The 24314-nt window shown below is 35.5% G+C and overlaps 1 protein-coding gene across 7 annotated transcripts in view; it reads right to left on the bottom strand.

Annotated features, from left to right (window-relative positions):
- OSBPL8 (oxysterol binding protein like 8) overlaps nt 1–24314 on the bottom strand; it is a 169185-nt gene that overhangs the window by 100935 nt on the left and 43936 nt on the right. For 4 of the 7 annotated variants that reach the window (XM_047742863.1, XM_047742862.1, XM_047742866.1 and 1 more), the window contains one exon: nt 21339–21447. In XM_047742863.1, the coding sequence (XP_047598819.1) occupies nt 21339–21380 (42 nt within the window). In that variant the 5' untranslated portion in view covers nt 21381–21447. Of the gene's footprint in view, nt 1–688; nt 728–21338; nt 21448–24314 lie in introns of those variants that run through there. The other 3 variants (XM_047742861.1, XM_047742859.1, XM_047742864.1) reach the window with 1 other exon arrangement.

Here is a 24314-nt window from a genome sequence, read left to right on the forward strand (position 1 = left end):
GAACTTATCACTGTTAGATAGAGATTATTAATTGGCCTGCCAGGCAGTTATTTTAAAATAACCTAATCAGACTTTTGATTCAGCAAATGCACTTCTACGAATGTACACTAAAGTGATCACCCAAAATATTTAAAAAGATGTGTCCACAGATATTTATCACATCACTCAGAGTAATCTAAAAGAGTATTCTATTATTAAATAATACATTCATACAATGAAATACTATGTAGCCATTGAAGTTTTTTCCCACTGACTGAACATCATTCATTATGTGCTGACTTTTAAAATAGGTTAAAAAAAAGTTTCTATGACTCCACTTTTATAAAATTTCATATGTAAGACATATACATATGAAGAAATTTAGTAAAGAGGCCACCAAAATACTAAAAGTGGTTGCCTCTAGAAGGTAGAACTTCATTTATTATATTCTTCTGTATTGTTTAAATATGCCCCCATTGGTATGCATTATTTTTACAGTTAAAATTTTAAAAAAATTAAATCCATTCGCATTTTGGAAAAAATGAAAACATTTTTAAAGTGATCTTTTCAATCTACATGAATTACTTAGTGTAATGACATATAATCTATGATAAAATACAGTGAAAAATATATTTTAAGAATCCAACTTTAAATCCTCAAAAAATAAAAAAATGTTAACATTTCAAACATAGCACCATATATTACTCACTGTCTCTTGAACTTCAGCAACTTCTGAATATGGCAAGATCTAAAAAAAAAACAAATTTTCTCAGGAGTGATTTAATGTCAAATACTTGAATCTGAATTTAGAAAGCACCTAGTGTATAAATGAATTGAGTGGTGCATTAATCTTTTTAGAAGTAGCCCCCCACCCCACCCCCCAAAAAAGTGGAACCAGTTTACAGTTTACACTGGAAACCAAATCCTTTTAAAAACAACAACAAAAAACTCTGAGGCTTTGGGAAATTCCAGTCAATCTGCCAATCTGTGAAGTCCTCTCTGGTATGCTCTGGGGCTTTTTCACAGTTTTTATCCTCCCTGCATGTATTTAATTCTATCTATGTATTTAATTTTTCCCCATGTAAACTTTCTCCACTTTTGGTTTCTAAAGTACTCTACTCCTCTGCCTTCCCTTCTCCTGTTTTCCTGACTCTACTCTTCTTATTCAGTAAGTCAGTGGCCATAACCAGTGCTCAGTCCTCAACTGTTTGTTGTTTTTTTCCTCTATCTACTCCTTTTCTGCAGATTGTATTCATGCTCAAGGTGTATTTATCACCTTTATTCAGAAGACTTCCAAGTCCTACCCCATCTCTAAAACTTCACTCCAAAACATTGCTACCTGTATGTTCAGACATTAGCTCAAATTAACTTCTGGTTCTAAAATCTATAAACAAAGGAAGGGCTCTAAAACCAGGAAAGTGGTTTTAGAAAGCATCTTTAAGTCAAAAATAGCACTCAGTAGTTTCTCTCCGAAACCAGCTTCCATGGCAATTTGCCCAAGTCTTTCAATGGTAGCATCTTTCTCTCACTCAGACCAAAACCCTTAAATCATCTGAGACTCTTTCCCCCCAACATCTCATGAAGTCATTAAGTTCTGATGATATTTACCGAGACAATGTCTACTTCACGTCTAGTATTTTCCTTCAATTCTCATTAATACTATTACCTAGGCCAGACCCACATCTTCATTTCTCATCTTCCCTTTCAATAAATGTCCCTGCATTACATTTCACCTCACTCATTCATTTACTCTGCTAGGTACTAGAATTCAAAAATTGCCTACTGCCAACAAGATGACCATATATTGAAGACTGTATGTACTGTAATAGCAATTTATGTGACATTGAGGTAAGTTATCTTGTTCAACCAATATTACTCCTCCTTTGAGCTAGCACCATCATTACCAAGTTATTGAACTCTGAGATTTTCTTCTCAGTGGATACATAATTATAAATGTTACAACTTTCCAGAATCATTGTGAGGCTTAACAACAGTTTACATGAGTGGTACAGTTTACATAAGTGTACTTTGTAGATTTTTTTAAAAAGCAGTATGCAGACATAGGTAGGATTACTTAGGAGTGCACAAATAACAAAGACTAAGAAAAAACCAAGAACTTCATTTAGCAAATTAATTCTATAAACTATCACATTAGCCATGCTACTCCTCCATTTAAAAACATTTGATAGTACCCATTCTTATTTTTAGAAAATAAGTGCGAAACCTGATACTGAAATTGTCTACAGCATGGACCAATTATTCATGCCACAGGGTGTTCTGATCCCCCATAAGATAGCTTTGCAATTTACCTAAATTCTCTGTCTAATAAAATTGATTGTGCTCAGAGTGATTTGCAATTCTCTCCCTTTCTTTTTGCTTCCCTGTTCAATAGCCTGAAAGTTCCCTGACCTTGAAGACTCAGCTCAAATTGCCAATTCTGCTATCACAGTTCAAGATAAAACTCTGACTCCCTAATATCAGTTCTTCATCAACATAATTAGTTGTCTCATAGTATTTTCTCTATTGCTACCACAAATAAGAAAAAAATGAATTTTCATTTAACTTTTCCCTAATATTATAATGGTCTAGTACTCTGCTACCAAATAGAACTTTCTTCAATGATGGAAATAGTTTATATCTACAATATCCAGTAGAGTAGCTACTAACTACATGTAGCTGTTAAATTCTTGAAATGTGGCTACTGAAAACTGAGGCACTGAATTTATTTAATTTAAACATAAGTGGCCATCCTATTAGACATTTCAAGTCTAACCAATCTTACCATTCCCAGCTAAACCTCATTGATCACTCTTTAGGACTAGCCATCACGGATCATTCCTTTTCTCAAACTCTCTCCCCTTCCCCAGTTTCCAAGCTATTTTCTCTCTTTTTTCTTCTTCCCTCTTGTTGCTTGGCTCTCTTTCCCTTCTGCCCCTGCCCTCCAGGTTGTATCTTAGAATCTCTTTTTGTTTCCATTCAACATCCTTTCCCCAGATGATTCCATTGACTTAATTTTTAAATGGGGTCTATTCACCAACAACTCCTCAAATTAGTTTCCCTCCTAAACCTCTCCTGAGTTCCCGCTCCTTAAAGGCTTCCCAGTCACCATCCTGTTGCACTCATTCTTCTTATCTCAGATAAAGTAACACATCCTCGGTGAGGGATTTCCTGACCTCCCACACCAGGCAAAACAAAGGGATACTATATCTGTGTTGTCACTGCACCCTTCTATCAGGTAGAACTGCAGGGAAGAGCCCACAGAGTCCCATGTGCTCCGAGAGACAGTGCCACTGCAGCACACCACCATTTTCCTGACTAAGGAGGTGAAAGACACCTAATTCACCTTCCCCACAAACCTCAACACTTACAGCGGAAGCACCACAGCCTGCCTAATAGACCTGCAAGCTCCACAATGGCAATTATCCTTTAAGACTGTTCAAAAGTAACGTCATCAAGGGCACCTGAGTGACTCAGTCAGTTAAGGATCTGACCTTTGATTTCAGCTCAGGTCATCATCTCAGGGTCGTGAGATGGAGCGCCATGGGGGGTTAAGATTCTCTTAAGATTCTGCTTAAGATTCTCTCTTTCTCTCTCTCTCAGTGCCTGGGTGGCTCGGTTGGTTAAGTGTCTGCCTTGGGCTAAGGTCATGATCTCAGGGTCCCAGGAGTTACATGTTGGTCTCCCTTCTGCAGGGAGTCTGCTTCTCCCTCTCCATCTACACTCCTGCTCATGCTCAATCTCTCTCTCTTTCTCTCTCTCCAATAAATGAAATCTTAAAAAAAAAAAAAGTCTCTCCCTCTGACCCACCCCCACTCTTAAAAAAAAAAAAGTAACTTCATCAGAAGACTTCCACAGTATTCTCAGAAAATAGCAACACCCATCCCCTAGATTCTCTATCCATCTTACCCTGCTTTATTTTTCATCACAACAATCACCACTTAACAGTATATATTTATGTATTTTTTTTTCCTTCCTCCACTAGGATGTTAGCTCTACTGAAGTAGGAACTTAAGTTTGTTTTGGTCACTGCTGTATCCCTTAAGACTAGAACAGAGCCCGGCACTTGGGAGGCAATCAACAAATACTGAATGACAAATGCATGAATGAAAAAAAAAAGGTTTAGTCATTATTATAACTCTAATACCTAGCAAAGAATTTCTTAAATGTAGTTTGCTGAGTTCCTGTTTATGAAATGAATTGGTTTAAATTCTCTAGCAGCAAAAAAGTCTTATTCATCTCTGTATTTTCCAAACCTTAATATTCTGCATGTTTCACATAGATACACAAAGAACTAATATGGACTTGAATTCTGAAATCTGAGTTCTAAGCCTAGCTCTCTCAATATTACCTGGGTAAACCTGAATAAATATCTCGAATTCAGCTTTTTTATTTGCTCACAAGATCTGTTAAAGTCCTAAAATTCTGTTATAATAACAATTCAACATAGAAAATTACCTCAAAACCTGAGAACATCTTAAGCTGTAATGTAAAGCATATTCATATTTTCTTCCACTTTTAGTCTTTGGCTATCATATGCCCAAAGTCCTTTGTTAGGAATTCCATTATTTCTCTTAAATAATTCTGTCCTTTATAAATAACAGTTACAGATTCACCACCTGTCTTTGGTAATGAAGCATAAGTTCTATTTCTTCTGGTAATGGTGGTCTCTTGTTACAATGAAAGCAACCTCCTTCATCAAGGACTTCATACACAAGGAAAGTTCAAAACTAACTTTGTCAGTTGTAACTAATGTCATGCATCTGGTGAGACTGCTGGTGAAGTCTGTGGTTATGAAACAAGAATTAAATCTTGGGGGCGCCTGGGTGGCTCAGTGGGTTAAGCCGCTCCCTTCGGCTCAGGTCATGATCTCAGGGTCCTGGGATCGAGCCCCGCATCGGGCTCTCTGCTCAGCGGAGAGTCTGCTTCCCTCTCTCTCTCTGCCTGCTTCTCTGTCTACTTGTGATCTCTCTCTGTCGAATAAATAAATAAAATCTTAAAAAAAAAATTAAATCTTGGCCTTTGACCTCATTAACATTCTCCCCTATATTTAACCTAACCATCCTTTGTCACCTGATAAGCATAAAGAAACCATGTAATCACATCACAATCATGCCAGGGATGACAATAAGCTTGTATACAAAAATATTTCAGTGTATGATGCTTAATCTTATGACCTACTTAACTCTGATTTTCAGTCTCAAGTAAGAGGTATGTTACTTGGAATTTTATTCTGGCCAATTCCTTACACAGATACATACACCCACATTCTATATTAAATCATGACCAGGATCTGAATTAAGACATAAGGGCTGTATAACAAATAGCTTCTTTCCTTCTAGAGTTCAATTTCTAACAAATCACTGATTAGCATATCATGTTGTTCAGTATCAAGCCAGAGGAAAAAGACTGCTATTATTGGAAACATCAACTTCCATGACTCATAATATCTGTTGGGTCCCCCAATAATGGGTCAATGGTCAAAGGAGCGAGACTGATACAAAGCGAAGGTCAAGCAAAGCTTTATTTCGCGCCAAGCATCAAGAATCAAACTGACCGGCAAACAGACCAGTCCGGGCCACCCCTTACCTGCCTCACAGACTAACTTATAGAGCAAAGGCCATGTGGTTGAGCCTGGCCAAACAAAGGTGGTGAATGAGATTGTAACGCACAGAGAAAGCTGCACAGTCATGCTAGGTCGCACACAGGTGGCCAACTGAATTACAATTCACCCCATAGTAGCTATCTGAACTAGCCTATCACCTTAGTCGGAACTGGCGCCCAAAAGGCGGGGCCCACACTCCTTGGTAGCCAGGGAGACAGTATGGAGCTTTACTGATTGGATGTCTCCACCTGACCTGACTCATCCCTGGACTCATCCCTGCATTCATGGGTTATCTCCACCTGACCTGACCCACCCTTGTATTTGGGCTCTGCACCTGGGACTGGTTTACCCGACTTTCTTTTAATTAAGTTCCCCTGGGGGGGCAGGGTCAATTTAAGTTTTACTGCATAGACAACAAAATGGCTGTTTAACCGGGGTGGCGCCGCTCTGGCTGAATAGGGCCTTATGATATCTACCACACATAAAAATGCAGTTAACAACTGTTCTTCAATTGTATACTGCCTAAATGCCAAAATATTCCCTCCAGATAGAAAAATCAAAATTAGTTATAGAATGGCCAAAAATTAGCAAGACAGGAAACAACATGTGTTGGAGGGGATGTGGAGAAAGGGGAACCCTCTTACACTGTTGGTGGGAATGCAAGTTGGTACAGCCACTTTGGAGAACAGTGTGGAGATTCCTCAAGAAATTAAAAATAGAGCTTCCCTATGACCCTGCAATTGCACTACTGGGTATTTACCCCAAAGATACAGATGTAGTGAAAAGAAGGGCCATCTGTACCCCGATGTTTATAGCAGCAATGGCCACGGTCACCAAACTGTGGAAAGAACCAAGATGCCCTTCAACGGATGAATGGATAAGGAAGATGTGGTCCACATACACTATGGAGTATTATGCCTCCATCAGAAAGGATGAATACCCAACTTTTGTAGCAACATGGACAGGACTGGAAGAGATTATGCTGAGTGAAATAAGTCAAGCAGAGAGAGTCAATTATTATATGGTTTCATTTATTTGTGGAGCCTAACAAATAGCATGGAGGACAAGGGGAGTTAGAGAGGAGAAGGGAGTTGGGGGAAATTGGAAGGGGAGGTGAACCATGAGAGACTATGGACTCTGAAAAACAATCGGAGGGGTTTGAAGCAGCGGCGGGTGGGAGGTTGGGGGAACCAGGTGGTGGGTAACAGAGAGGGCACGGATTGCATGGAGCACTGGGTGTGGTGCAAAAACAAGGAATACTGTTATGCTGAAAAAAAAAATTAAAAAAATTAGTTATAGGAGAACAAAGCTTTGAGTTAAATAAAATAGATCATGTATCACATACTTTTTCAAGTACACATTATACTAGGTAATGCACACAAAAATTTTAAAAGGCTGTGCCTGACATAGATCCATTTATAATAAAAACATTAGCCTTTATATTCAATGACAAGAATAACAAAATCAGAGTACATGTATTTAAATCCTAACATGACCCACTGATTAGCTAGGTGATCTTAGAAAAAATTACTAACTCCCTCAGAGTCTCAGTTTCTTCTTTAAAAACAGAGTAAACGTCTACCCCACAGTACTCTGGAAATTAAATGAGAAAGTATGTGAGACACCAAGCTGAGATCAGGACACATAGTTAAGTATGCAAAAATACATTTGTTTGTTCTCCATACTAATAAATTAACCCAAATATGGAATGTGCAAATTCTAAAAATCTAGGGAAAAAAAGCAAAATCCAAAAGGGACATATTTTCTATTCAGCTACTATTACCCTATAGGTTTTAAATGCCTTCTACCTAGATTACAAAACTGCATGCTAACTTATTCCCTGGGCTAATCACCTCTATTTTTATAGTTCTCAACTTTGGCCAAAAATCAACTGGGAGACTTTTAAAAAGTACTAATGTCTGCATCTCACTCTCTGAGACTCTAATTCAAATGAACAGGGGTACAACATGGGCACTGGGATTTTTCAAGACACCTCAGAGATAGCTCTATAATATTTAGCTGGTTGTCCCTGCAATATCCCATAATTTTGCAAGATGATTTTCCCAAGTCACAATTCTAAACAGGTTTTGCTCCAAAAAACAAGAACAAAAAAATTCAATAGTCTGACGTTACCTTAAAAACAAAAATTTCAAACTATAGAAACTGTATTCAAGGATCTGTATATTCTGATTCTAACTTGGTTGAGATGCAGTATAGGAAAATAATTAAAGCTTGGCTTATGGAGCCAAATGTATCTCAGTTCTGCCACTTACTAGTTGTATGACCCTGGGCAACTTACTTATTTCTGTATGCTCTTCTATTAAATGAGGTATTAAATTAATATCCACATTAAATGAGGGTAATAATGCTATCTCATAAGGTTATTAGAAAATTACATAAGTTGACCTGAAAAGCACTAGGAATAGCTTCTGGCACAGAACAGAAATTTAACAAATGTTAGTTGCTATTAATTTCTTATAGTTTTATTTTCTTGGGGTGAGGGGAGACTTTTTATTTATATATTTGAGAGAGAGCACACAAGCAGAGAGAAGAGGCAGAGGGAGAGGCAGAGGGAGCCCAAGGCAGGACTCAATCCCAGGACCCTGGCTGGGTTCATGACCTGAGCCAAAGGCAGACACTTAACTGACTGAGTCACCCAGGCTAATGTATCTCTAACGTGCTAAAATTCTAATCCTTCACAGGCTAATCTGAGGTTTGATAGGATACATTTTATTTTCCCAAAAAAAATACAAGAAGAAATTTAAGTAAGAGTTAAATGTAGAAGGGCACCTGAGTGGCTCAGTCTGTTAAGAGATTGTCTTCTGCTCAGGTCATGATCCTGGGGTCCTGGGATAGAGCCCTACATGGGGCCTCCCTGCTCAGTTGGGGAGTCGGTTTCTCCTTCTACCCTTCCCACTGCTCAAGCACTCGCACGTGCACTTGCTCTCTCTTTCAAATAAATAAAATCTTCAGGAAAAAAAAAGGTTAAATGTAGAGCAGTGGCTTTAATGATATTCTGCTTACAGAAGCACCCACATGTCTTAAAACAGGAGAAACACCAAGTAAAAATGTTCATAAAAAATCTTCAATCCATACTTTTAAAAACTGAATGATTGCATTATTTATGGATATTAAAAGAAATAACAAAATTTGAAACCTGTTTCTCCTCAAGTCTAGTCTAGCAAAACAAATAGCTCTCTATTGGATAATCTATTTACTTGCAAGTTAAGTGCTTAATAGTTCTACTTTTGTTTTTTAAACTATAGGCATGTCACAGCAGCCAAAGGTCTTAATAGGAATGAACTGTTAAAAACAATGCTGCTGTTCTTTTGATTTTTTTAGTCCCCTCTCACTCACCACCACAGCTATTCTACATACAGAGAACACAAAGCCAAAAAGAAAGTAACCAGCTTCTTTTACAAATGGGAGCTGAGTTATTTACTAGTGAAATAACTAATATTCTCCCTGAACCTACTTTAAAGACGGATGTATGGCAGGCAACCTTAGACCAGAACGAGTACAGTAAGACAGATGGAGAAAAGGCCTGAGGACAGGAGGGAGGGTTGGAAGTCCTCTTTCTGTGCCCTTTTTTCTTGGCAATACTGGACAGATCACTGCCCACCCTGTCCTCAGTACCAGGGTAGAACATGATGTAATACCAACTAGAAACATTAAACACCATTCTAAACACTTTGTTTTTAAACTGTAGGTGGCTCAGTGGGTTAAGGATCTGACTCTTCATCTCAGCTCAGGTCTTGATCTGAGTCGTGAGTTCAAGTCCCACACTAGGCTCCACTACTTAAAAATAAATAGAATAGAACAGAACAGAACTGTGCATATGTCCAGCTGCAGTACTGCAGGAAAGGAGGTTGACCACTATCTCTCACTGCTCTTTTCCCCAAATGAGCTAAGTGATAACAACTAGAGAGGCAGCTTGTGACTATGAGCTATGCTCAGAGCAAATACACAGAAAAATTCCCTAAGAAACAGAAATATTGGTGCGAGGGCAAGTGGAAAATGATGAAGCAATGATTTTAAGAGATTCTTCTACTCTACAACATATACTCCCTAGATCAGCTGAAAGAGCCCCTAGGCTCTTTCTCTTCTATCTAGGACAGTGTCAATCAGACAAAGCAATGATTATTCCCAAGAGAATATTATTCCAAAGGAAGTATAAACTCATAAACAAAAATAATTAATATCCTAAGGAGTCCAAATGCTATGAAAGAAAAACTCAAGAGTCTCAGCTGGAGAACTAATTAGTGAACCAAACCCATCAAAAACTTAAAATAATGATAATAAATATGCTCAAAAAGATAAGAGAGGGGGCACCTGGGTGGCTCAGTGGATTAAAGCCTCTGCCTTCGGCTTAGGTCATGATCCCAGGGTCCTGGGATGGAGCCCCACATCGGGCTCTCTGCCCAGCGGGGAGCCTGCTTCCTTTCCTCTCTCTCTGCCTGCCTCTCAGCCTATTTGTGATCTCTGTCTGTCAAATAAATAAATAAAATATTAAAAAAAAAAGATAAGAGAGGATATTGTAAAAATGAATTATAACCAAACATTCACAGAAAAGCACCTAGTAATAATGAGCATAAAAATATTATGATGAAAAAAAATATTATGATGAAACAAGGTATATAGCAGGATTGACAAGCAAAACAAATATAATAAATAAATTAGTGAGCAGGAAGAGTGATGAAGGAATTCAATAAGAAGGCATAATGAAAAGAAAAGAAGGAAAACATGAGAGATAAAAAACAGAAACAAAAGTGCCACATTCCCCAAAGAGGAGACCCCTTAAATAGGGCACAATGTATTCCAAAAAGTAACAAAATAATAAATCTTAAATGATTTTGAAAATTATAAAAATATAGATTAATTTCTGAAAAAACATAAAACGCTATAACCATTCCATCAACTTTCACCTGCAGGCGTACATACACAGAACAATAGTCCTAACTGTATAAGGACTGGAAAGAAATAAAATATTATTTGCAGATGAATCAGACAAAACATTAAAACTCTTAAAGACAAAATAGGTAAGCATTCAACCAGTATCTGTAAATGTCAAAATGAAAATAGAAACAAAACAAAAACTGCTTGAAAGATAGAGATCATAATGCTAGCACTAAATTACAATTTTTTAATAGGTAAATTTTATCATGATCATCACTCCCTCATTCCTGAAGACCCTGTCATTTCTTCTTTCTACCCTGCCCCCACTCCCATCACCTTCTGGATCCCTCTTTTCATATCAGGTAGCTATAAGTTATTCTTCTTTAAAGTGTTAATTACTAAAAGCTTGAGGAATTTTCAAACTTTTGGGGTCCAGATCCCTTCACTGTCCCAGAAATTACAGAAGACTGCAAAGAACTGTTCTTTACTGTGGATTATACCTACTGCTATTTGCCCTATTATAAATTAAAAATGAGAAACTCACTATTTCAGCCACATAATCAAAATCAACATCAAAAATGACAAGTCAGGGGAGGAGTCAAGATGGCGGAGAAGTAGCAGGCTGAGACTACTTCAGGTAGCAGGAGATCAGCTAGATAGGCTTATCTAAAGATTACAAACACCTACAAATCCAACGGGAGATCGAAGAGAAGAAGAACAGCAACTCAGAAACAGAAAATCAACCACTTTCTGCAAGAAACAGCTGAAAAATGTGTTTAGAGACAACTGATGAAATTTCAGATTTTGGTGATAGGAAATTAAAAAGGGTTCTACAATGGGGTGCCTAGGTGGCTCAGTGGGTTCAAGAAGTAGAACCACATGAATTTTCATCATTTAAAACATAAGGATAAGGAATGAGAGAGATCAAAAGTAGACAGAGAGACCGGCAGAGGGAGAGGGGAAAGCAGGCTACCTGCTCGGCGGAGAGCCAGACGTGGGGCTCGATCCCAGGATCCTGAGACCATGGCCTGAGCCGAAGGCAGAGGCTTGGCCCGCTGAGCCACCCAGGTGCTCCAATTCTCTAAGTCTTATAAAGATTCTGAGTGCAGATAATAAATTAACATTGATCATTTTGTATACACTTTCATATCCAGATATTTCCATCTGTATTTATTCTTACATTGCACTAATTATAGTTGAATTTTGCTTTTAAGGTTTCTAGAAAAGTGTAGTAAATCTTGAACATATACAGATACAAATATTTTTCTGAAACCAGTGTTTTTAAAAAAACAATTTTGGTGTACACAATAGACATGGAAAATCAATAATATTAAACATGCAAAGCTCAAACAATAATTCCCATGGGCTGTGCTTTCAAGGGGCCTTTCCATGATACTTTCAGATGTTAAGAGACAGTGAACAGTTTGAAATTAATATGGCAAACAAAAGCCTCATTTTATTCAAGATACTTAAAAACTCATCTCCTATTGCCATTGAGCAGTCAAAACCTATTGTAGTCAGAAAAAACAGAGCAGTGAAAATAAAGGGCTTGAATAAAGGGCTTCATTAGAATTGGCCCTGGAAAGGGAAGAGTTGTGTAGGCAGTTTTGCATCTGTTTGATTTGATTTTAATCTACCATACATTATTTTTCTTTTTTTTCTTTTTTTTTTTTTTTTAAAGATTTTATTTATTTATTTGAGAGAGAGACAGTGAGAGAGAGCATGAGCGAGGAGAAGGTCAGAGAGAGAAGCGGACTCCCCGCAGAGCCGGGAGCCGATGCGGGACTCGATCCCGGGACTCCAGGATCATGACCTGAGCCGAAGGCAGTCGTCCAACCAACTGAGCCACCCAGGCATCCCATACATTATTTTTCTGATCATTGAATATATACATACATTATGGAGAAAATCTATACACATAAACTGTATAGAAACTGGAAATCACCCATAATTCCTCTAATGATAAATAGACACAGTTAATGGCGCATTTACCTATTTGTTGCTTGTCTGTACAGCTATCTAACATGTCTCCAAGTAAATTTATAGTTTTGAAATGGTTTCTTGCTTTCTAATATTTAAGCATTTCTTCTCATTATTTTTTAAATATTGAACCATACTTTCCTGACTCTGAAACAGTGCCTATTAGATTTGTATGTTTTATATAACTACAACCTTGCTTTTGAATAAGGTAATTTCTAATATTTTGTTATTTAAAAAAACATTGCAATATACTACATGCACATAAGTCTTTTGTTTCAACTTGATTATTTATTTAGTATATATACTTGAAAAGGAGTATATGACTGAGAGATTATTAAAACCTTCTAGTTTTCTCATACATATTTTAAAAATTCAATCCTAAAATCTTTATACCAAATTTTGTTCCCATTAAAATTGGATGAGAGAATTTTTCCTTTGCATCCTGTTTGCCAATATGAGAAAAAAATTGCATATATTTTTGTATTCACCTGTCTGAAATACATGTACTGAATAATTTTTTTCTTCTAAAATTTTTATATAGTTAAAGTGCATTTATAATTTCTATAAATTACATACACATCATATTTTATAAGTTGTACAATACAATATGCCTTATTGGTTTTGGTGGACTACAAATATGTTAATACATTAAGGATCTTGAAAATTCAAAAAAAAAAATGACAAGTCAGATTGACAGTATATACACTTGGCAATGATGTGATGAAATGGCATTTTACTTTTGTGGTCTCTTCCCCAAAACCCATAAGGACCAGAGAAAAACAGACAAATCTCAATTGAAGGACACTGTGCAAAATATCTAACCAGTACTTCTCAAAATTATCAAGGCCATCAAAAACAAGGAAATCACAGTCAAGAGGACCCTAAGGAAACATGACTACTAAATGTAATGTGCTATTCTAGATAGGATCTTGGAACAGAAAAGGACAACAGGTAAAAACTAAGGAAATCTGAACTGAGTATAGACTTTAGTTAATAATGTTATCAACCTAGACTCATTAATTATATCATATGTACCATAAATGTGTTAATAATAAGGGAATTTGAGTAAAAAGTATATGGGAACTCTAGAATTTTTTTCTATGCCTACAACTATTCTAAAAAATAGAGTTTGTTTAAATAAAAAAGCATTGCTTAGTAAAAAACTGAACTAAGGAAACTTGAAAACACAAGAATACACAAGCACACACTCCATTAGCCAGTAGATTGATGACATCAGCACCTCAGGTAGTCTCTGGAATAGTGCACTGTACACTCATGAGAGAATGAGAAAAGAGGCAAACATCGAATACCATTTACTGAAAAAGCTTTCCAAGCATAATGGAAATACCAAAGATTTCTGGCTTAGAATTCTGCCGATGTACTGTGTAAATCACTGGTTATTTTTCTTTTTCAAAGCTAACTCTTGTGCAACTGGGTGGCTCAGTCAATTAAGCATCTGCCTTCAGCTCAGGTCATGATATCAGGGTCCTGGCATCCAGTCTCAAGTCAGGCTCCCTGCTGCTTTTCCCTCTCCCTAGGCTACTCCCCCTGCTCACGCTCTCTTTCTCTCAAATAAAATCTCAATTTAAAAAAGCTATTTTCAACTCCCATTAGAGGTGATTAGAGTCCCATTATATATCTGCAAATTTTTTATGTTATATTATTCAAGCTTTTAATAAGAACATTTAACAAGTCAAAAAAATGAAGCTATAATAAGATAGAATCTAAGTACCCTTACAGTAAGAAATAACTGAGTGGTATTTTTCCACTTGGGAAGTGCAAACATTACAAATACTGAATACTACTAACTTGTAATGTTCATAAGTTAAAGATGATAATAAAGCATAAAGCATATTTGTCAAATTGCTTTATCCTTTTAAAAACTGTCTCCCTTTAGTAGAAGGTTCAACAAAGTTGTAAAAAGGCAAAATGATTAATAGTTTAAAAGATAAAATATATGTGGGTTGGTTCGTGTGAAAGGTAAGGACTAGTCACAGTTATTCTCTCCAGTCCCCATTTGTGTAAGCCAGTTAGGACATTAATTTATACCATTAGTGAATTAACATATCGAGGCAATGATCATCCATGGCTGCTATTATCACAAGAAGAGAGAGAGACATTATATGCCTCCTGATGGTAATACACAACACCCTCAATAAGTATACTTGTCAAAAAAGAGTCGAGCAAGTCTCTAACTCTAATGACCAACTTGCGAGAAATTTAGGTGACTGAAGAACACATTAAATAATCACCATGGAGGGAAATCCAGACTGTGGGAAATTCTACAGGACAAACTACCTTATTTATTTATTTCAATAAACTGAAAAGGAAAAATTAAAAAGAGATACGAGAGAGACTTAAAAGATTAAAAAAAGACCTCAATGACTTATCAACCAAGGCCAACATAAGGATTATAAGAAAATAATATTTATGAGACAATCAGGAAAATTTAAGCATTGACTAGTTATTTGATTAAAGAATTACTTGTTTTTAGGATACTAATGATATTTATGGTTGAAGTTTAAAGAAAAGTCTTTATATTTTAGAGATATTTACAGAAATACTTACAAGCAAAATGATTTATCCAGGATTTGCTCCAAAAAAACATGGGATAGGAAGGTGGGACTACAGATGATACAACACTGACCTGAATTGTTAATTATTGAGGACAAGTGATAAGCACGTGATGATTCACTACACTAGTCCATCTTTTTAAAAATATATTTGAAATTTTCCATAATAAAAAGTTCAAGAAAGATAGCACCACTCTTAAATGTGATTAAAATATAAATTCTTACAGTTAGAAGCAGCTATTAGAAAGAAAGAAATCTTTTAATATAAGAGAGAACAAATATGTAGGTAACAAACTGGTGACTAAAATTTCTAGTTGTTTCATTATTTTACATTAGAAGATCTCTGCAACCTAAGAATTTACATAATTTAGGACCACTCAAAATAATACTTGATGTTACCAAATACTGGGGCAATTCCATTAACTGGCATGGCAAAATATACAAGCTATACAATGTTGCCAAATATTATATATAGTAGCCACATTTCTTAGAATAGGATTTAAAGCTCTTGGTGAAGTCTAGTAACATACCAATTTTACTTTATGAACACCAAATCACAGTAAACATGAAAAAAATCACCTAGTAAGTATGTAAAAATAAAAGTTTCAGGAAGCTGGATAATCTCTAGGTCCATTAGAAAGACACTCATTTACTACATTCTAAGAATTACTGAACTAAATCATCTTTGCATTTCCTTACATTTCAGAAATTCTTTGATTCAAAGTACCCCATTTACATCAGAATCTTAAGAAAGATTACTTCAATTGAGAGCGTCTTATAATACAAAAGATTCACGAGTATTTTAAAAACTATGTTCTCTTCTGAAGTCATTTATATAATTCATTTATAATACAAAAGATTTTTACCTCTAACAGACCTTCTCAAAGAAGGTTTCTTCCAGCAACAGAAATAATATATAAAATATTTTTAAAAATACAATGACTGTCCTTAAGGTGAAAAACCTATTCAGGTTTTGAATTAAAAAAAAAAAAAAAAAAAAGCTTCACATAATCTACCTCAATCTATTAATAAAAATTTAACTCCTACACTTTAAGCATTTCTTAGTGGTTAAATGCTAAAGTGGTCTAAGTTCTGGACTTTTAAAAACTACCATAAGATACATATTAAATGTACACTTGTGTCCTGAAATATAGTAGTTCCATGTACAGAGATTCAATTCCTATTTTTTCAATATTTACTAATTAAGACAACACTACCACAAAAACTGAACTATACACAAGTGGAATAGTGAATGGGCAAAAGAATTTTTTTAAAAGAGAAAGTAAGGTTGCTTAGGTGGCTCAATGGGTTAAGTGTCCAACTCCTGACTTCAGTTTAGGTCTTGATCTCAGGGTTGTGAGTTCAAGCTCCTGCTGGGAGTGGAGCCTACTTAAAAAAAAAGAAAAGAAAAAGAAAAAGTAATCTCCTGTGGAAGAAGAATACTAAATTAATGGACACTGACAGTCATACTGAGTCCAAACTTTAACAATCTCACACCAAGACTCCTATAATAGTCTCTTAGTATCTTTTACTCTTCCTAATTGTTTTATATTTTACTTCCAGATTCATTGATCTACATAAAAATATTCAATGATATACTATGGCTTTCAGATTCAAGTTCAAAATCCCGGGTATGGCACTCAAAACCTACAATTTTGGTCTCTTTCTGCCTCATGAATCATTTTTCCTGTAAATAGCACTATCTTCCAATCTACCTTAATTTTTCTAATTCATTTCTCCCTTAAAAAAAAAAAGCCATAAGCAGTTAATTCTCCCCATTTAGCTTTGCCTCTTGTTATCCTTCCGTCCTAGAATACTCTCCTTGCTCATTTTCAATCCTATACTATTTACCTGTGCTAGTCAAAGTGCATGTTCTCTTAAGAAAACTCTTCTAACTACCCTACCCCAGTGTATAACAACCACCCACTCTTCACAGCTTGTAAATCTTGCCTTGTTTTATGTTCATCACTTAACACTGAGTAAATCTGTTTTTGCCTTATCTATCCATCTCTCTAGTCTTCCCCAAATAAACCTAATTCAGAATATATTGTATATATCTTGGCATTCCCTTCACCAGGAATAGTACTTTGTACAAAGGCGGCAATTTTAAAAAGTCTACTATTATCTTAAAAACTAGTATCTGTGATCATTTTTAAAAGCACTACGAATTCATATTGACACACTACTTCATATTTTCAAAGAACTTTCTGGTTTCTCTTGATCATACTGATGCTATCAAGTACTCAGAAGGAATATTCTTGCCTATATATTTTTTATTGAAGTAGAGTATTTGCCTCAATATTTTAGGAAGAAAAACTGAGATTCTGAGAAAGTATAAAGCCAAAATTACTGAATAGCCTAGGGCTTTTTTCAATGTGTATTACTGCCTCTCCTGCCTTCTAATTATTTATCTTTTTGGACAGAAAGCTTAACACAGCTAGGTCTATCAACAATAGTAGTAATAGCTTTTATTTACTGGATGTTTATAATGTCTATGGCTTTATAATAGCCACTTTATAGATATATTATCCCAATCAAAACTCAAAACAGGGAAGCCTGGGTGGCTCAATCAGTTAAGCATCTGCCTTTGGCTCAGGTCAGGATCCCAGGCTCCTGGGATCAGGTCTGGCACTGGGCTTCCTACTCAGCAGGGAACCTGCTTCCCCTTCTGCCTGTGGCTCCTCCTGCTTGGGCTCTCTCCCCCTTTCTCTCTCTGACAAATCAATAAAATCTTAAAAAACAAAAACAAAAACAAAACAAAACCTCAAAACAATTCTGGAAGGTAGATATTACTATTATCTTTATATAATAGATGAAGAAACTGAAAGCCTAGAGAATTTAATTAACTACCCAGGTCATACAACTAAGCAACAAAGCTTAGATTCTAATATGTAGCTAAATGTCTACAGAGCCCGTGTACTTATCCACTTCTCTTAGATCTAAACAGTAACCAGCTTAGGCGGTGCAGTTCAAAGGTGATATTTTATAAATAGGTAACTCAAAAGTAGATCTCAAGGGGCACCTGGGTGGCTCAGTGGGTTAAGCCGCTGCCTTCGGCTCAGGTCCTGATCTCAGGGTCCTGGGATCAAGTCCCGCATCGCGCGCTCTGCTCAGCGGGGAGCCTGCTTCCCTCTCTCTCTCTCTGCCTGCCTCTCTGCCTGCTTGTGATCTGTCCCTAAATAAATAAAATCTTTAAAAAAAAAAAAAGTAGATCTCAAGATTAGTTTCAAATACATAATATTTGAGTAGTGCAAATGAAATTTTTGGGTTTTTTTCTCTATAATAAGCTACAATATTTCACAAAAGAAACTGAATGAACAAGAAAAAGAAAACTGTTCTCATTGCTTTTCTTTTTAAATATCTTGCTCCAATCTCTCTAAATATCAGCACAATTTAGAATTAAAAATGAATTAAATTTTATTAATACATCACAGATATTCTGGCATAGAATTTAATACTGTCTAGATATTAGTTTAAAAGAGGGGCACCTGGGTGGCTCAGTGACTGGTTAAACCTTCTGCCTTCGGCTCAGGTTGTGAAACCAAGGTCCTGGGATTGAGCCCCACATCGAGCCCCGAATTGAGCTCTCTGCTCAGCAGGGAGCCTGCTTCCCCTCTCTCTCTCTGCCTGCCTCTCTGCCTACTTGTGATCTCTATCAAATAAATAAAATAAATAAAATCTTAAAAAAAAAAAGATAACAGTAAATTTTAAGTAATTCTATTCAGAAAGACAGGCACAGAGCCAATACATTAGTGGCAAAGTACTGAAACACCCCTTAAGCTGTGTGAGCTCTTAGAGAAGATAATTAACCTTAAGCTTAGAACAATTTTCTCTATCTTTAAAAGTGAGAATAAACAAATACCTACCTTCAATGGCTGTTGTGAGGGCAGTCTGACAAAGCACACACTTAGAGAATAGCAACTGTTATTATTGGCATTTTTATTATTAATGAGATTTAAAATATTTCAGCTAAAATAGTTAAGTCCACTAACCTTAAATAAGATATTTACGGCAAAGTATACATGTTCTAAGACAAGGTTTTAATCTTAACTTTTTGTTGAAATCATAGTGAAAATAAAATAACCTACCATCAGTTTTCCTTTCATAATCGCTGTGACAATAACCTTCGTAAACCAAGTTACTTCCATGCCCATTTTATTTTCTATTAACAAGTTATTTTAAAGTTTAACTTTCTTTGACCCTTTAAGAAACTAAAACAAGTCTGAACCAGAAATTCAAAAAAGGCTGGGAACAATTTAACACAAATAAGCAAAATAGCATTTTGCTATCAATCATTAGACTGTCCCTAAATCTGAGTCTGAACGAAGGACTTTCACTAAATTAAAATTTGCAAACATTTCAATATAATTCCATAGCAATATGAAACATAGAAAAGTTGGCCTCTGCATTATCCCAAAGAATTTACCATCCCAAGGGTTGGAACCCAATTAATACAAGTAAGCAGAGAAGGAGATAGGATGGAAATATCAGAAAACTGACTGGGTTCTACTTCAACAAGCTTTAAAATATCTGTCATTTTCATACCAGCAAGAGTTAAAGAATTATTTTAAAATTTTTTAGGTTTGTTTTAAATACATTTTTTTATCATTAATATTTTATTTTTAATTATATAATAGGTGAAATGAATTATAAATTATTTTTAATACATTTCTCATAAAATTCTTTGACTTCTTGTTTAATTACTCCTGATTTAAAAAAGATTATATCACAATTTACAAATTGGAGATTTTTCAATTATATTTCTAGGATTTCCACTGTGGAATCTTATTTTTGTTATATTGTATCCCATTTTTAGTCTATTGAGAACATTCTATGGAAATCATTCTCTATTTATTTTCTTAATCTTCACGTCTATAAAAATGTTCATTGAATAGTTTCTTTCTCTTATTACTTATTTTGAAATCATGTTAGATTACAACTTTGTATAACATAGAATTCCTAATTCAGAATATTCTTTCCTCAGAAATCTGAGGCATGGTTATTGTCTTTATGTACCTTGCCAAACAAATGTAATACCAATCTTATTTCTTGTTAGGTAACAACTTCTCCTCCTTCTTCTTCCTCCTCCTTCTCCTCATCCTTCTTCTTCTTCTCAATGAATTGACTTTTAAACTTTCACCAGGGTGGATGAAGTTGGCTGCTCTTTTGTTTATTTGTCTTTTTATGGATATTTGATGTGTGTATGTGAGTGTTTGTGTGTGTATATGTATATAAGTAAGTGTGTGAGCTAAGTTTGAGAGTTCAGAATTTCTTTAATTTAGGGCAAGTAATTTCAATAATTAAGAATTAAAATAACCTCTACTTTCACTTCTTTATCCAAGCAATATGAAATATTTAGTTTAAGCACTTAATTTTTGTATCTTTCATTGATATGAATTAATTGTTTGATGAATGTGCCAACTCATCCAGTCATTTTGGTTTTATATATGTGAGAAAGTGGTGTGAATGACCGGAAACAAAGGTCTGTTTTTTTCTTCACAGAGACAACTGTATTATATGCTTTGTCAATAGACTTACTGAAATAACAGTGAACTTCAATTCTCTCTTTCGGAAACTAAACCTATCCAAGTTTACATTTCTTTTCTATATTGCATTACAGCCTGGAAAAGCAGCCTCAACACCTTTTCTTGCTATAAAGTTATACAAACAGTGTGAGAAGGTTGTGCAGGATGTTGGGAGCCCTATCCGACAGCCTCCTGCCTCACAGGGAGATTGCCTGCACTCCATGATGCTGTCCACTAACTGAGGATGGATAAATCTGTATCAAGCTCATTATCTTTGATTGTCCAGAGAAAGTGTGATTAGCAAATATATTAAAGGTTTGAGTTGATTGTAGATTGGGTCTTTGATTAATTTCTCAAATAGGCATATTATCCACACTGAGGGAAGGATGCTGGACTTCACTACTCCAAAATTTACTTCCTGCCAAGGAAGGCAGAAACTACCAGGTTGTTCTTGTTCTTCAGTTTGTAAGTGAAGTTATTCTGGTGCCTCAAATGTGGTCATTACATTTAGCTGGTAACTTGAACTGGTCTCAGGCTCGGTCAGCTCGGAGCGCAGCCGGAGGCCAGGTTGACGGGAGTAATTGGGCGCTGTTCTCTGAGGGCGCATTGCGGAGTGGGACCCCGAGCTCTCGGCTCCTCCAGGCCGGAGACCGGGAGGCCGCCATCTTCATTCCCGCCCTCCGGAACCTTAAATACATTTTTTAAGATAAAATGATGGCTTACATCAAACACTTCATAGCTGTAGGTGATAGTACCTTATTATGCTACATTTGAACCACTCACCGAAGTTTGATCAGGTTCTCCATCTGCCAAACCTGCATCCATAGTGAAAGAAGGTAAGTATATGCTTCTCTTTCCATTAATATTTAGCCATCCTGTAAATTTGAAAATCCTGGAAGAAAAAAAAAAATCCTATGTATTAGGACTAGTATAAAACTGTGAGAAATGGAAAAATCAGTAAGTATATTAGGAGGAAGAAATCATTTTAGGATGAGGTTGCTGGGAAATCCAATCATGGAGAAAACAGATTTTGACATGGGCCTTTAAGAATGGTAAAGATTCAGAGAAAAAAAATGAAGAAAAGAAAATATACCAAGTAACGAACAGCAAGAACAAGGTTACAGATATGAGACTGTTCGGAGTGAAATGCTTAAATCTACCTACAATTAAGGAAATAAGTGTTCTTTTTTCTCATGATTACATTGGCAAATATGCTAATATTGCCAACACTGGCAAGAATGTAGGACAAAGTATTCTCATATACTTTGGGAGAAGAATATAAATTATAACAATTTTTGGCAGGGCAATTTAAAAATATGTATACTTTAATCCAGTAATTTTGAGGCTAATAATTATGCCATATTTGTTTATACAAATGCACAAAGATATATAAACACATCCAACAAAGTAATAGAAATGATGAGAAAACTCGAACTTTAATGTCAATCATTAGGAGTTTGCTTAAATTATACTATAGACATAAAATGGAGTATCATGTAGCAACTTCTAAAAATCAGGTAGGTCTTTACATACTCTTACGTATTTACTTTATACATAAACTAGAATGAGGGCCAATTAGGTGGAAATGGAAAATTATAGAACATTATATATAAAATACTCTTCGTGTTTCTGTGTTTTCCCATTTTTACAATGAATATGTATCACTTTTATATCTTTATTTTTAAAGTCTTAGAAGCATGTCTTTATAACAAGTCTTTTTCTTCTGAACTTTTTTTAAAGAAATCTCCAAACTGAACTCTTACAATAACTATATATATTCAAATGTCTTTAATAACCTCTCTAATAATCCTTCCTTAAAAGCACTAACAAAACCAAAATCAGTAAGTCGGCAAAATTCTGGTCCTTTCTTTAAGTCTGAAAAACATTTTCTTGTTTCTGCAAATATAAAAGGCTACAATGAAGTATGAACAGTGGGGAGAATACTTTTTAATTGGGCTTTGGAGGGCTATCATTTGGTTTCTTTGATATAACCAATACAATCAGCCCAAGCTAAGTGGACTTTCAATTTATAAACCTTAGGTATCCCTCCTTACTTTATGTATTACAATGTATTGTAATTATTTGTTCTCATGATCTAATTCTCTTTAGGAACAAAGACTGCATTCTACTGATCTTTCTACCCAGTGCTAGTTCATGGTAGACATTTAATAAACACTTGTTGCACTGAATGTCACCTCAATTACCTGTATGAATAATGATCCAAAAGAGATCATATAAAAGTTACTTATGTCTGAGATGCACACTAAAATTACTTGAATACTGACAGGCATTATTCTAGAAATTGGCAAAACTAAAAACAAAATAATAAAACACCCACAGGAAGCTTCAACTTCAAAAGTATTTTACCAATTTTTTTCATCCTACCCATTCCATTTTAAAGGTTTATTTATTCCTAGACATCATATTAGACACTTAAAATATGTAAGTGAAGGAGTTCCCCTCTACTTGCTAGATGGGATGCTGCCTGATTCATTAATCACTTAATAAAACCAACTGGATCTTTCAAATAATAAAACACATCAATAAACAAAACAAACAGCCCTAATGTCATGGAGCTTATATTCTAGGAAGAGACAAACAATAAATACAATAAACTAAAAGTCATATGTTAGAAACCAATATTGCACTATATGTTAACTAAATAAAATTTTTTAAAAAAGGTTTTATGTTAGGGCATGACGCTATGAGAAAAAAATAAGGCAGACTAGAAAAAGACAGGGAGGAAAGGGTTATAATTTTATATAGCATGTTCATGATAGGTCTCATTGAAAAGATGACATTTGATCAAACATTTAAAGTAGGGAGGAAATTAGCCCTATAGATATCTGAAAAAGCATTTTCAGGTCAGAGGGAATACCCAGTGCAAAAGCCTTAAGTGCCTAACTTGGAAGTTTGAGGAATAGCAAGAAAGCAATGTGCCTAGAACAACATGAGCAAAGGGATGAAAGAGTAGGAAGAGATCTGATCACAGAAGTAAGGGAACAAAAGTAGTAGATTCAGTAGGTCCAGTGGGTCACTGTAGATCTTAGCTTTTAATTCTAAGTAATATGAGAAATCACTGGAGGGTTCAGAGGAAGGAATATGATTTGACTTACATTTTTAAAGTTTCTCTCTGTGTTGACAATAACTGTAGTAGTGGGGGAAGGATAGGAATTGGGAATTCAGTTAAGAGGCTATTGCAATAATCCCAGAGAGAAACAATGATACTAGGCTTAATGACAGCCATAAAGATACTCAGAAGTAGTAGAAATCTATATATATTTAGATAGTAGAAGCAACAGGATTTCCTGAAGGATTGACTATGAAGTGGGAAAGAGAAAGGAATCCATAATCACAAAGATTTTTGGCCTGAATGACTGAAAAGATGGCCATCAGATGAGATGGGGAAGTCTGATGGGGGTGATACTTGGGGTAAACATATTTAGTTTGGGATATGTTAAGTTTGAGATGTCTATTTGATATTCAAGTGGGCATGTTAAGCAAGCAATTGGATATACTATAGCACACTGAATCTAAGATAGCAAAATGAGAAGTGTTTGAATACATTTAATTTTTAAAGACATGAATGTTATTCTTAGTAGTAGGCATGTGACAAATGTTTGTTAGCCTGTGAATAGCATATATATATTTCTCAAATGATTTTTTAAACCAGTATTTGGCTTTGCAGTAATTTTGTAAGAGGAGATTTGGTTCCATTATGCTTATATTTATACTTTAGCAATAAGCAGCTCTCAAAAG

Source organism: Lutra lutra, chromosome 8 (genome assembly GCF_902655055.1).
Source record: "Lutra lutra chromosome 8, mLutLut1.2, whole genome shotgun sequence".
NCBI lineage: Eukaryota > Metazoa > Chordata > Mammalia > Carnivora > Mustelidae > Lutra > Lutra lutra.